The sequence below is a fragment of the Xiphias gladius genome, chromosome 22, assembly GCF_016859285.1.
Source record: "Xiphias gladius isolate SHS-SW01 ecotype Sanya breed wild chromosome 22, ASM1685928v1, whole genome shotgun sequence".
Classification (NCBI taxonomy): domain Eukaryota; kingdom Metazoa; phylum Chordata; class Actinopteri; order Istiophoriformes; family Xiphiidae; genus Xiphias; species Xiphias gladius.
This window is the reverse complement of record NC_053421.1, coordinates 6,988,600-7,004,545: the sequence shown is the minus strand read 5'-3', so window position 1 is coordinate 7,004,545 and position 15,946 is coordinate 6,988,600. Positions and strand designations below refer to the sequence as shown.

Genomic DNA, 15,946 nt, shown 5'->3' with positions numbered 1-15,946 from the left:
AACCAGATGGCTCCCTGAACATTGTTTACCTTGGGTGACGGTCCCAGATGCAGAGTGTGTCCGTCGGCATCCCCATTCCGCCCAGTTAGTTTCCTCATTCCTCTGCTCCCTCTTAGCTCTAGTGTCAGTCGTAGCTTTTAGACTCAAGTTGCATTGAATCTGTCGATTTTTGGGTCTCTGCTCACAAACACCACAATAAGTAGACACACTAATTTACACAGTCTTTTTTTCTCTTAATTATTTTATTTCTCTCTTTGGTTCAGTTGTTCACGCTCGCATTAAACATATCTTTTCACAGCTTCCATGTCTCAAACCAAATCCAATAATACACAGTTTGTTTTTCCTGATTGGGGCAGCAGTCTTTCCCCATCTCCACTTGCTTTGCGTGTTGACATATGGGAGCTCCCTTATGGCTGCATATTGAAGATGGAAATAGGCCTCCAGATGTTGCCAGCACAGAGGGCCAGATGCATTTAGCACCGCTGGGTGGAGTGCCATAACAGCATGTCGTCCCGGAAAGCTGAACCTCGCCCGAGCCTTCTTGATCCCGAAACTACAGGACTATAGGACAATGCTTTCTTCATTTCTCATCAGCATTAAACATTTTTCAGTTAAAGCAATGTAAATTTAAAGCAGCTTACCTGAAGGACACTATGTCCTGCATGTGTGTGTGTGTGTGCGTGTGTGTTCAAGTAATTTTGTTTTTTCTTCTCAAATCTGTTTGCCCTTTTACAGAAACACCTTTCAGTGGAATTTGATTGAGTACTAAATGCAAATTGCCAGGCCACGATTAAAAAGCCCAAGGTTCACATTCCACCGACTGTGACCAGGGCACTCCTGCTGATGTCCTTGGCCTTGAAGAGGAAAAGCTGTAGGTTGAATAGCTTTTTCAATAAATGTGTTGTGCACACGGAGTGGTTCTATGAATTCAGTATGTGCTAAGGCAAGGTATTTGTCTGTTGAGGAGAAGAGCGCTGAGAGTAAAGGTGCAGGTTGTTATGATGATTATGATGGTTTATGGTTCAATTGAAGCTTGGGCATGAGCGGATTCAGGCCAGTGACCTCGCTGCTAGCCTGCTCTCTTGACTGGCATATATGGGTGAAGTGCTCATGGACCAAACTCCTTTTGAGTTTACCAGCGTTGATTTCTCTACAGCCTTGCAGACCTTGAGGTACTGCCATCAGTCCCTGCAAGAATTTGCCATTTTTCACTGAAATGTCTCATAATCACGAACTAGTAGTTTGTAATTTACTGTACAGTAGGAAAACTCACTGAATTCTTCAAGGGAATGATAGCATTTTTTTATCAGTCTTTGTAATTGTACAGTAATAATATTCTAATTAAATAATTAAGTATTGAAAATATGGTTTTGCTTTGACTTATATATATTAAAGAACCATTTAGGGATTTTTTCATCATGGCATGTGGTTATCCAGTTGGAATGTAGCAGCTACTGTTGTGCAAACTCTCCATGGTGGTGTATCCATGGTGGCATACCAAATATGCAACAACTAATCACTGCTTGTGGCAGGCAAGCCAGTAAGTTTCTGTATTAGTGCCTTAGAGTGCCTTTTCTGGATCTGTCAAACATCTCCAATATCACCTTGAGTGAACAGCTCTTTGCCTTAATTTGCACCTTCTAGAGCAGCACCTCTTCCATTCATTGCTTCATCCACTAGCACACCTTCAATCTCTGCATATTCTATCTGAACATAGTGCTAGGGTGTTTTCACACACATTTTTCTTCATTCCCAAATGCAACTACAAATTTTACATAGAAAGCAATGAAAAGTGGTGGTAGGGCACTTGTAGATTGTGGTATCCAAAAAGATACTCTTGAAATAATGTTAGCCTTGTGAAACTTAGAATGCACCATATTTGTCGAAACTTTGTCAGAGAGTTGTTTCAACACTATTACAGTCTTAACGGTTTTACTTTGTCATAGTAGTGTAACTGTAATTCCATTATATTGGAATCACATATTTTGTTCTACAATGTACAGATTCGGCGATTGGTTTCCTAACTCAGTTGTACTTCAAGTGTGCTCTGTGAATTTGTAGGCTGTTACACTATGTAGGACAATGTGAATATTAGCAGTCTGTACCAGCAGATACAAAATAAAAACAGAAAAGTAATCCAGCTCAGTTATCTACAATTTTTTTGCACATGAAACACTGCTACAGTCATTTTTTTGTCTCTGACCATTATAGCATAATGCAAAGTTTTGGAAATGTAAACTATCCATTATCTGTTGGATGACGAGAGAAACAGAAGTCACAAAGGGTTGCTGTTTGACCCAAAGCTGTGGCTTTAACCTCCCTTTAAACTTGCCAAAAATAAATGCTTTTGGGGGAATATACTTCCTTCCTAACTGTGTGCATAAGGCCTTGAACCTCTTCTACTCTAATTTTTGGTTTCCAGGATTCCTCGTTCGCTAGTTAGCGAATCAGTAGCTACTAACGTGTTAGTAACATATTATTGGTATTGAGTCATTGTGGCTTTAGCTTTGTTGTTAGCTACTGGCATGCCATTAGCTCGCACAGCTCCAGTACCTACTCTAATCTGTCCCCAGCAGACTATCTGTATGACACTGTTAGATTCTGACCATCTGTGTCTTATTTGCTGTTTAAGGTAAGTTTTCATGGGTGATCAGGAGGAACAGCTGGCTCTGGAGAGCTGTCTCTCCAACCCCAGCCCCCGCCCCTACTCACTAACCAGCGGAAACTTCTACAGCTGTCATCTGCTTTCCCAAATGACCCAGCTTTCCTTCCAGCTGCCATCCTAGTACCCTGCTCCCAGCCCCAGTCTTGCTTCAAGGCTAAGCCCAATTTTTTCTGTATATAGCTGCAATCCCAATTTAAGGGAAGCTGAAAATTTTCCAGCTGCAAGGCCAACTTCCACCCTCAATCTCAACCAAGTTGTCAACACAGCCACCATCTCAGAGGCAGCTTCAAGCTTGGCTGCCAAGTCTTGGTACAAACACAAAAATTAAAAGTAAAAGCCAAAGCAGGATTTAGAAATTGAATCTTTTGTCAGTTTCGAAGACTGTCCACACGCCATAGCCTCATAATGTTTCTGTAACTTCCAGGCTTGTACTATAATGTGTCTCTTGCATCATTTTACCAATATACATGGTTATTTGAGATTCTACTACTGTGCTTCATAGACCTGTTTTGTTTTTCTGCACAGCATCACCCAAGATTATCAAGCTGCGAGAGGAACCATCAGATTATACTGAGCTACCCAGAGGCAAGAGTCCGGTCATCAACAGCACCTTGGTTCCTGTCAAAGGCATCAATAACCTTGGTAACACCTGTTTCTTCAATGCTGTTATGCAGGTTGGTATTACTATCAGTTCAAACATAAATATTTTCTGGAATTGTTTGCTGGTGTATACTGTAGGGCAAAAACTAAGCATTTAGAAAACAGTAACAGGAAAAAAGCTGAAGATTTTGCAAATATATCATTTTTATCATTCATTATCAAATATGCTGCAGTAATATTACAACATTTAGTCAAAATGAACACCTTATAATATAACAGAAGTGGGCATGATTGCAGGTATCTGTCATTATAAGCATGAAGTGAAGCATGATCACATTTTTTATCAGTGGATCTCTCGCTGAAGGTAACCTGCTTGCCAGTCATTGCTTTATCTCAAGAGACCTTGTGATAGCCAAATGAGTCTCGGGTATTTCCATTCTAACATGACAATATGAATATGTATGCCTTTACATTGCATAAACACTCCTCAACTGGTGCTTCTTAAGAGTCTGGCCTATAGTAACCAGATTATGTTCTTACAATGACTGTGATTGTAAATAGGCTAGGCCTTGAGATCATTTTGAAGTATATTCGATGCAGCAGTAAATGCAGTGCCGGCTTGGACAAATTCACCTGCCTTTGCATGAATGGCACTCAGTTGGTGCATAGCATGTTCACCATACAACCCAGCTATAGAGCCTCCCCAGTCTTTCTCTGGTCGTGTCATGGTGACTGCAAACTGACATGCCTCTTCAACAATGAAGCTGTTTTTTTCCACCATTTTGTTAATCACCCTCAGGGCCCTCCTCGTTGATTGAAATTCGAGTGAGCACGCTTTACATGCTTTTCCCTCCCTCTCCCTGTCTGTTTGTATTGTCTCCCTCAAAATTGCAATCTTTCTGGTGAAAACACATAATTGTCAAAGGATGAGCTGTGTCTGTGTTCACAATGCCAGCTCTATTGTGTGTTTTCCATAGCAACTGTCTTCATTGCCAGGATGTGACAAAACAAATATCTCTTGAAAGTGAAGGAAAAGATGCTTCTCTAACATGAAGGGACAATGACTGCTTCAGGCTATCTCTCACCAAGGATCTTCTCTACATTTCAAACTCACAGATCATAGATAGATTTGAAAGCTTCTTTCAAAGTAATGAACTCACCACAAGTTTCTTAAATCCTACTAAAATGGAGATAACATATCACAAGGGTATTTTAATTGACCACATTGAATTGCCACAAACTAAGTGCGGAAACAGTTTCATATCTTTGAACGATTCTAACTTTTTGTTGTTGATGTTATTTTCTTGTCTAAGAAATTGTTGGTGGGTCTTGCCATTTGATAAATAGTAAGATCAGTACATATGACCAGTTTTATGCTTGACTGTTTTTGTGAGTGGTTTTCATCTGCTCAACATTTGTTGATCTTACGTCACACTAGAACAGTAACTTTCCCCAGTGCTATTCAATGCACGGTTAATGGTGATGAAATGTTATTAAACACTGTGAAAATAATTGTAATCTCTTCCCACAGAATTTATCCCAGGCACACATGCTCATTGACCTTATCCAGGAAGTGAAGGAGAAAGGGTACAAACTGAGGATCTGCCCCCCTGTCGAGACCAATCTGGTACAGTTTGCTAGAATCTATCCTCTTTCCCTCAAAGATTAGTCTTCTCTCAGCCAAACCACACATAGGACAAATGCTAATTACTTTCGTTTGAAATGATTACTCTAACACTCATTTATATCTGTCATATCTGTTGCATTCATCAAATAAATTATATTTGACACAAACCAGAAACTGTTTGTTGACATCCACAATTCCTGCCATAACATCCAATATGGAAACAAATGGGATTTATTTTCATTTTGTCTCCACTTCTTCCAGAGTCCACTGACAGTAACGCTGCCCAGTCCAGAGCCCCTGACTGCGGCCATGTTTCTCTTCCTTCAGAGCATGAGAGAACCAGGGAAAGGCCCAGTCAACCCCAAGATCCTTTTCAATCAGCTCTGCCAGAAGTAAGTGCTACTCTTCATACCAGTTGCTACAACATTTCACCCTAGATCCTCATGTTTGCGAGTTTTCATGCATGGAAAATATATGGTTATCCTAACACAAAGCTTAGCTACCCTGCAGGTCGCTCAAAAAAACATGACAAGTAAAGAAAACTAAAGTCTGTTTTTGTAGTGGGACTAAAAGAGTAGTGACAATGTAGATGATACTTGTAGCACAAAATAGCAACAGTTTATTGATAGGAAGTTGATGGTATTTTTGATAAATATAAAATATAAATATAAAACTATTTTCAGTTATGAAACAAAAACAACTGGTAGTCTTGCTACAACCCCTACTCATCCTATATAGGACATAGATTAATAAAATTTTGTGGAGGTTAGAACAGCCATTTCCATCTCAGATCGTATATATTGACTACCATAGAATCACCCATGATGATACACATCCACTTTCTACTCTGTATGCAAATATTTTATCTCAGGGTCAGTGAAGTCGTCAAGCTGTGCCATAATTGTTACTATTGCAGTTCCCCATCAGTACAGATACGGTATGTAACACAGGAGCCACAGCTTTCACCTGTTTTCATGCCCTCACTGTGGTGGTGACCATTTTAACCAGCCAGACCCAGGTAGCACCTGGTCCCAGCTGAATGCCTTTCACGCACTTTAAGCTCAACATCCACAAAACACACTAAAAGCACTGTGCCTGGGTAAATGCCTAGCAGCAGCTAGCTATTTGTAGCTCTTTCTGCTACTTGTCACACTGCTGTGCCACCTGTGTCATGTTTGATCCAAAGCAAGGTGTAACAGGCTGTGTGACAGGCAGAAACACGGCCGTAATTTTGTGAACTGGACAGTTGTTTTGCTCTCCTTTTATGAAAAGTGTAAAAGTATGGTTGGCTGGGTTTCATGTTGGAGCATGGTACACTGGTGCACTGGTTGGGTCCACACTGTCTGTATGTGTGTGTGGGGGGGTCGTCCACTGTTTAGTAGTGCAGGTGGGTGACCAGGACATTTAATGTTGGATGACTGGGTACATCTCTGGTGTGACTTTGACAGTTATTCAGGTACCTAGCTTTCATCAGAATGGCCTGTGTGTGTGCTTGTGTGTGTGTGGGAATGGCTGTATGAGAACTGCCACCTCACCTGGTACCACCTCAGCCTGCAACACACATTTAGGGAATTGTGCATTCAGACAGCAAGCATTGTACACACCTTGATGCACTCACATGCATATAATTTCGAGTAGGGCTAATCTATTCCACTGACATGCATTTGAATAAAGAGATATGACTTTAAGCCTCAGCACCCATTACCCATATGGTACACTTATACCACAAGTGAACTTTTATTAAGGCCACTATGTAATTGTTTTGTACATCCATACAGTAGATGCAAAGATGAAGCCTTAACATTCACTCACATTGTTTTTGGTGCTACAGAATTGTAGAAAACAACATCAAATGTGATGATGTTATAGATTTCAAAACAAACAAAAATATGTGGTACAGGCCTTTTTTTTTTTTTTTAAATTTTTTAAATTTTTAATTTTTTTTTCTTAATTTTTCAGGGTTTTCCCATTAAAATAGGTCACAGATATAGAGTGGATTCGATTAGTTGATTGACAAAAAAATCAATCAGACACAGTGTTAATAACTGGAAATTATACACATAATTATAAACAATTGTTCAGGAAACAACCAAGAATTGTATAAGTGTTGATCACTTGTTCTCAATTTTGTTTTTTTCATTTAATCTTAACACATTCATGGGAGCTGCAGGCATCCAAGTCAATAGTAGGTGATAAACTTCTCTGAACATCTTTTGCCAAGAATTCACCAGTGGTGGCTTTATTCTGTGTGACCTTAATTATGAAGTGAATTTCTTGAAAAGAGCTCCTGATTCCAAATAGTGGTAACAAGAGAGCTGAGCGCTAAGAAGGAAAAGATACCACCAGGTAAAAAATTCAGCAGAGTTGTTGCACACCAAAACGTCTGTATCAGATCAATTGAAAGTACCAGAAAATCAAGATTGACAAGATTTGTGGGATTTCTTGGTTCTCTAACAGACTTTGTGATTAGTGAAAGTTTTTTGCAAATTTTCTACCAGCTTCTCAAATTTGGTTATTTTCAGCTTTTCTTTGATCTATATGGTTGTAAACGGAATATGTTTGAGATTGGATTTTTTGCCTGACAAAACAAGCAATCTTGAAGACATCACCTTGTCTCTGAAAGCTTGTGATAAGAATCTTTGCAGTTTTCTGACATTTTATAGATTAAACATTTAATCATTAAATCAGAGAGAAAACCCATCAAATTAATATATGATGTAAATAATCACTAGTTGCAGCCCTATATAGGTGTGATTTTTGTAGGTATTGGTGTACTTGCTGTTACAAACACACACACGTTGTACTTCTACCTTTGTGAGGGCACTCATTGACATATTGCATTCCCTAGCCCCTTACCCTAACCTTCACCATCACAATACATACGCACACACGCACACACAAAGAAACTTGTGCAGCTGAGCTCTTTTTCTCTTTGACTGTTACCTAAAGCCAAGCCTATTTGCTTTGTCTTCACAAGCCTGTGGAGTGGAGCTACAGTAACAGATATGCTGAGGCACATTATTTAAGAACAGTGGCTAATGTTTACAAATGATACTTTGTAATCTTGCTGGTTTTAACAATTAAAAAAAAATCCTGATTTGATTAATTTCAGGAGGTTTTTCATGAGAGCTGCTTTTAGTATACAGGGCTCATGGAAGAATTGGAGATTTATTACACTCTCAAGGACTTACTCACTTATGTGCTATTCCCTGTAACATGTGTACGTGACTGCAGTTGCATTCTGAACTAGCCTGAGCTCTTACATGTTTCTCTTTTAGACTCCTCCGCACAGCAGCTCGTCTGCATTCAGTCAAGTCTAAAGCTCTGAGCTGAAACGACATAGTCAAGAACTGCTTTTGTTTACCGGGACATTTTTCACCCTTGTTGTGACCTTTATGATGACTGAACTCTGTAAATATAGCCTGTCATCCTCACTTGTCATTGACAGCTCTTGTCATTCCAAGAGGGTTGGTTCTGACCTTGACCTGTGCAGACTGAGAGTGTTTTTCCACTTTTCTTTCACTGTCTTACCCAGTATGTTTGTGTTGACAGGCAGGTTAACAAGGCTTTCTGGCTCAGATCAGGGCCAGTTTAAGTGTTTATGTGCAACACCGGAGCCCTATTGAGCCCAGTTTTGTGCGAGTGTATGTGTGTTTCCGCGTGCGTGCACGTGCATTTGACCTCAACCAGCTGAGTACCCAACAGCATGCCTCTTTCTCCTCCTCCTGCCAGCGAAAGTGGTCTGGTCTGTGCTTGGACCCGTGCCAACTTATGTGGGTTGGATGGTCAACACCACACACTCTATCTGGTGCCAGGGAGGGTCCCAGCCTGCTAGTCTAAGTTAGTCTGGGAAAAATGACATTTAATTAAAGGCTAAAATAATTTTCCACTTAGTCCTGAGAGTCTGAGGTCACTTAGGAGCAGGGGTTTTCATACAGCTGTTCTACTGCTTTTGTTAATCTAAAGCATTATTAAGAACTATTTACTGAGAAAATTACAAGTTGTTATTACGATCAGTTATTTGGATGCATAAACTGGACAAAAAGACCACGCAGAGGAATTACCAACAGCTGCTTCTCTAAAGAACTGATTAAATTTTCAAGACGGCCACTGGACTCTTTTATTTCAAAAATGAAAAGTACCCCGGCTCTCTTCTCCATCCATGTTCAGTGTATAAATGTCCACATACCCACATCTTTCAAATATTGGTCATAAGCCTTTATGAGAAGCCTTACATCCCTGATAGAAATTGCAGAGGGCAACAATGGATTCCATCTAGTGCTCTCGCATCCAAGACACGCACACGCACACACACAAACCTACATGAACAGGCATACAATCCACACACACAAAGAGGGAGGGCTTGCGTGTAAGTCTGCTGAGGAGGTTGTAGAAAGGAAGAAAATATTCACAGGTGGTTTAAAAATAATGGTTAATGTTTAACAAATAATTAGCTTGTGCACATACAATATGCTGAGAACTGCAGTCAAGGGATTGTAACTTTAGTATCTGATGATTCAAGTCCATTCCCTTTGGTCTACCTTTGAATGTTAGGAAACCTGAAAATAAGAATGTTGATAACCCCGTCATGTTCAAAACAGGAAAAATAAAACCTGTGCAAATTAGCACAGTTTGATGACAAAGACATTGTCTTAAAAGAAGCTGATCATGAATCCTCTTTCTGATTCTGAAGATTCTGAAAAAATGATGGTTCTTTTTTTCTAAAGTAATGTGGGTACAGAAGATGCTGTAGATGTCATAGATACTGGACATGTAATACTTAATGATTATGCATAATGTAATGTAATGCATAATGATCCTACAAGTGCTACAGTCTGACATCAAACACAAAGAGAAGAAGAAGAAGGAAGGCAGACACAGTAACAATCATGTCATTGGTTACTGATGTCAGTCATATGTCATATCAAACATGTTTAATAAGAATCTATGAAATTTACTGGCAGCAACTGGATCTGAGGACTTAAGATTAGAATCTTTATATATCACACACACTATATGATTTATCTGCTGACTGTCAACAGCAACTGACCCAGACTGGAGCAGACTCGGTCCAACTTGATCCTTTCAGTCATCATGCCCAAATCATATTCATCATGGGTCCAGCAGATGTAATGTTTTTAGTATTGGTAAATATGTATTTTATACATTAGTCTAATCAAGAGTTACATTATGAAAATGTAGCACACGTCACACGTCTTATTTTGTTAAAAGTAGTCTTTGTCTTGTATTAATTCAAACCAGAGAATTAGTGACTTAGTACTTTGAATACATGTCGTCTATTTACATATGAGTATTTAGACAGAAGTCAGATATGCCTTGCACAGGCCAATGTGTGTGCAAAACACATTTTTTTATGAACACATTGTAGATTGAGTCACATTTCTATAGTTTATGCCTATGCCAGTAAATGTTGGATGAATTTATTTGGTGAACTGTATGTGGGTGCATTGTGTCGTTCATACGTGTGTGTTTTGGGGGGAGCTTGTGTGGTCTTGTGTCTGGTACTAACTCATCCGGCTATTAATTGTGTTAGCACCGCAGCTGTTTGCATTGGCCAGATTGAGAGCAGCGCTACAGGGCCCTTCTGCTTCTCTCCACTGGGATGAGCTCCCAGACCTCCTCATTCCCACTGATCCCCACCAAGCTTTTCGTTTTTTTTCTCCCTTTTTTTCTATCTCACTCATTTCATCTCTTATTCTCTGTTTACTTTATATTTCCCTATGTGTCTCTCTCATGGGAGATTGTCAGACTAGTTAGTGGAACAAGAAGACATTCCTTCACATGCTGTTGATTTTTAGAGCTGGCGAATAAATGGCATATGTTCTCCCCACCATCCCCAACCCTCTATCCAACCCTCTTCATGTGTCTACACGAAAAGGGCAAAAGGGACGGAGATCGTGTCAGCATGCAAGGGGTGGTGGGGGGGTGACTTTGGGCTCCTCCACACCTCCTGGTTATGACCTGTGTTGAAGGCAGGTGGTTGGGCCACATGTCAGCTTGTCTCAAAGAGATGACTCATTTTATGTGAATTCTTTCAATAAGTAGGATTATGATTGGCATTAATTGGATCAGATTGTCTTAACATAAAAAGATTGCTAATGAGTGTATTTACCTATATACTTAAATGCTCTGCAATACATTGCACTGAAAGTTTTGATATAAAGGTTTTATGAACAGAATCTGTCAGTGTAACATTTAATTTGATCTTAAATAAATTTACTGCAGAAATCTAGTTACTTTTTATTTACTCATCAATATAAATTGCTCAGAAAAGACGAGCATTAATAAATCACTGTTGGACTAGTACCGGCTATCTGCCAAAATAAAGAATTGGTGATTGGTATCCCCTTTTAAAAATGTCTTGGCAAACCAAAGAGGATACAGGCTTTGCCTTTTCAAAGTGGCAGGCAGTCTGTAAATACTAGATTCTGAAGACCACTGGTCATAAAGTACGAAAACCTCCATAGCACTAATAAAGGATCTTACCCACCACTTGAGCCCCCTTCCCTCCGAACATTGTCAGCATTTGACTGATGGGTTCTCTAACCACAAATGTGGCCTCTTAGTGTGTTGTGCCTGTCGGACCAACCTGTCCTGTGGTTATGTGGCTGGCTTGGCCCAACAGGTTGCAGTGGCTCCAGCTTTGGCTGCCCATCTGCCCCTGGCATCTGTCCTCACATCTGCTTAGCCATGGACAGCCAGGGGACGGACCCAAGGAGAGCCTCCCCTCTAACTACTCTGGCATTAATGTCCAGGATGGAGGTCCACCATGCTTTGCTAACAAAATGCTCAGCACAAAGTAAAGGAAATAAATTACTTGACACCCAGCATGGTTGAGCTGTGGTTTAACTGCCGATTATTCTGTACAGGCCACTTCGGCCTTGTATTGGACCCCTGTATTCTCCAGGGATAACCCATTGGAACAAAGGCTATTCATTTTATTGGATTGTCTCTGTTTTAAGAATTCCATACCAGCGTAAGTTATAAAAATCTGTAGATTCATTTTAAATTGTAGAATTACAGAAAACGTCATGAAGCCAGGATCTAATATATCAATCCAAATAACTGATTAAAGTCATTTGAATGTTTTGCTTTCAAGGGAAGTCATGGTGTGCTAAATTATATCATGATATGTTTCGTGCCGTCGTGCATATTTATCAAGGTGCAATTTAAGCAGCTTTAATTTTTTTTTTTTTTTTTTGATAATTTTTTGGGGCAAGGAGAGACTGTTTTTAGTTGGTTGGCAGCTATGGTGCAGCATGGAGAATGCATATGGTACATTGACTCTGCCTTAACTAGAATATGTTTAACAAACTGTTTAGTAATTGTTAAATCTACAACATGTTTGTTTATATGTAACCACCTGGATTCACCAGAAGTGATAGAAATGTCACTATATTAAATACTGTTTGTACCAGAAAGCTCTAATGGCAGGTAGGATATTAAAGATACAAAAGTGAAAAGGCCTTGAAAAGGAATTATTGTTTTCTCCTTTTTTCATGTTTTCTATAGATTTCAGTTTCTTTGAGTGTGGTGGTTTTCTTCCTCTTGATTTGGTAATGCGTGGGGTTAGTTTTTTTTGCTTTTTTTTTTTTTTGAATTTAAAGACTCCCACCTTAATGTTGCTTGCCTGTTACCACATATGTTGTACAAATGTCTAACTTTATTAAAGGAGACATATGCTTTTTGTTATTTTTTCTCTCGTATATACTGTTGTGATGTTGGATGTCCATGTTACACATAGCCGAAGTTCCAAAAGTGGAGGTGAGCATATGTTAAAATGCTCCCTCTAAGACAAAACCCCAGATTTCAGTCAGCTTTTAACGCTCCGTTCCATTTTTTTTTAATCTGCTGCAGCCACAGCAAGAACGTGAAGGAAGTTGAACTCCAAAATATGGTTTGCGGGCTGGTTAGGGTTAGAGATAGGGTTAGGGTTATCATCATGGGCATGATTTGAGGGGGCTTGGTTTGTAGGAGGAATAGTTTGTAGCATCTGCAAGGCTGCACCCTTCTACCATAAATGGACCTCTTCTCTGGGCCCCAGCTCCAGCTTTGATGAGGTGTTCCTGGACCCACCAGACTCTCCTCACTGTATTGAAGACCATCCACGAAGGACGTTATCACTGGGTAGCTATCGTGCTTCAGTCCAGTAACCGCCTGAGGGCAACATAGCAGCTAGCAGCATAAAGAAAATGGTATCCACTACCAGACACATCAGGATGACCAGTCAAACTTACTGCTCCCAGAGCTATAGCAGCAGCTGACACAACTTCAGTTTATAAAGAACCCTCCAACCCGATGGAGGACATGACTGACCTGTGTATATACCCACATTATATTGACATTTAATTTGCTACAAATAAAGTGCTTTATTTTTAAGTAGTGTTTTGTCATTTTTTAAAATGTTTTTAGGAGTAAAGGTCCTCTGATATTGGAGAAATATGTAGTTTTATGTAACTAAAGTTTCAACAGGTCATATGAACAACTTACGATTTCATGCTTTCATAAGCTTAGATTTCATGCATGTCAGAAAATGTGAAATAAGAGTTTTGCTAGTAATCCATTACAACAAGTAGTAAATAGTGACTGTAAGCAACACAAGACGTTTCTCTGTTTGACAGTGGGACTTTATTACAGTGTTGACAGATCACAATCTAAACATACAATATTATCTACAGTATTTTGAAACAGTACCATACAAATAATCTGAAGTTTTGATGAACATATTAAAGCATAAGAATGGAAATTGTCTGAGGAGTACAAACTGAACAGTACAGTTTTCACAGTACCTGGTACTTTGTTTAATGAGTAGTTTTTCAAGTACTCAAGTAAATTGCTTTGTAAGATCAGTAATCTCACCTATGTCAATTATTTTGCCATGGTACAGAATAAAGTGTATTCCATCATGTTGCCGCCATGTTGCTGCTGGTCTGATGTAAGTTGTGTGCAATCAGGATAATACAATGGGACAGTGGCTACAGTACCTACTATACTATTACTTTGATTACTTTTGTAAATTTATTAGGTGTATTTTTAGCAGAGATTATTACTTGACATGTTACATATCTTACTTTCCACCCACATACTGACAGTTACTTTGAGTGTTTGTTACATACTTTGCTTGGGAAATGCTAACATTGCTTGATGCATTATTGCACATTACATCTGTGTTGCCTAGCAACAAATGCTTTCTACTTCAGCCGTCGTACAGATGTTCCTGTAAAGGCAAACGTAAAACAGACGATACATATTTTGATTCCTTTCCCTCTCTTCTCATAAGTTTTGTGTCTCTCTTGTTCTTGACTTTCATCTGTGTTTTTATCTTTTTTTTCCAGAGCTCCACGCTTCAAAGGCTACCAACAACAAGACAGCCAGGAGCTTCTGCACTACTTACTGGACTCCATACGAGTAGAAGAAACTAAAGTGAGCTTACAAACAGTATACAGTTTACATTTATGCCTTTATTTGACTTCCTTTAATGGCTTTAATACAGCATTTACTCATGTTTTTTCCATCTCCAAAATACATATGTATGGGATCTTTCTACATGTTCTTTTAAAGTTTGCTAATGTTTTACTTTTCGTGACAGAAAGGTCACTCTTGTAAATTTTACCATTTAGCTCAAAGCAACACCATTCCTAAGTACATGCTTACAGAGCCACTAGCATGACAGTAGACTCTTAGGTTGTTTTCTTAAATATGATAAATATGATTTAGCAAATTTGATTTTGTTTTTTAATTTTGTTATTTTAAAATGTTAGACTGGATAGATGGAAAATGCATTATTGTGTATTATGGATTACACTTAACAATTTGTTTAAAAAATATAATCAAGCAGCAGTAATAGGCCGGAAGGCCGGAATTATCAAACACAAACATACAGTATATCTGTAATTCTATGCAGTAAATTGTCACTGACATTTGTTGTTAATGCTCCTCTGTTACAATCTATTTAACAGTAGAGTTCAGTAAAGATCTCACATATTGTCCATTAAAAGTCATCCTAGATTTGTAATCATAATATAAGACATTCGGCTGTGTGTGGGTGGCTGTGTACACTCACATAACCAAGTGACACTTTTTGCCTGGCTAGCAAGCTTTTTGTGTTTCAGCCTTATGGTGCCATGTTTTTGGCAAGTGCAGAGAGCCCCCACCCTCCAACCCTCCACAGGGCAATTAGTAGACCCAACTGGCCCCCATGGCCCCACCAGTGGTTACGTGAACCAAGGAGTAGAAGTTAGCGGGTGTGTTTAGTGGTCAGCCGCAGGCCCAAGAGGGTCTGCGGGCTGGGCTCCACTGCTCCCATTCAAACTTGTGAACATTGACAGTTGTGCCACTTAGAGGACTTGCAAGTGGCACGACCGGAATCATTGTGTGATCTTGGGAAACCCACAGCTGCTGAATGAGCTCCAGGGCTGTCCCATTGTGCTTGAGGGTCACCCATGGCCCCCTCCTGCACACGCACACACACACACACACACACACACACACACACACACACACACACACACTCATCAGCCCGTCTCTCAAACCAATCAAGGAGGTAAAGAGGGAGGGGGTACGGCCTCCTCTATTCATTCACTCAGAAACTCATTTATACATCCAAGAACATTCAGAGATACAGTGGCATTTTTTATACATTGTTGAATCGTTTTTAAGATGAACACATACATTATAACAAACAATTTATATTTAAGGTGTATTATTAATAGCCTCAACTCAAGTATAAGGAAAACAAACTTTTTTTATTTCAAGCCAGCAGCAATTAATCTATGCCTTCCAAGGTTAAAAAGACAGTGATCTTGAATGGACCCATTTGAAGTAACACATAAATAAAGTACAATAAATATACACACACTGTACTGTGTGAATGTGTGTGTGTGTGTGTGTGTGTGTGTGTGTCAGAAAGGGAGACTGGTATTTTTACAGTTGGGTAGTACCAACCTTTTAGAGGCACTAAGTGTTTGTGTTGATTGTCCATTAGTATCAGTGATCTAAATATGCTAATATGGCCCCAGTCAATTATCACCAAT

General features: G+C 39.4%; 1 protein-coding gene across 3 annotated transcripts in view; it reads left to right on the top strand.

Moving 5' to 3' along the window:
* The window catches only part of usp45 (ubiquitin specific peptidase 45), a 37,277-nt gene that overhangs the window by 9,495 nt on the left and 11,836 nt on the right, over positions 1-15,946 (top strand). For all 3 annotated transcript variants that reach the window (XM_040118942.1, XM_040118944.1, XM_040118941.1), the window contains exons 6-9: positions 3,191-3,339; positions 4,797-4,892; positions 5,154-5,284; positions 14,249-14,336. In XM_040118942.1, coding sequence (XP_039974876.1) covers positions 3,191-3,339; positions 4,797-4,892; positions 5,154-5,284; positions 14,249-14,336 — 464 coding nt within the window. The remainder of the gene's footprint in view (positions 1-3,190; positions 3,340-4,796; positions 4,893-5,153; positions 5,285-14,248; positions 14,337-15,946) is intronic.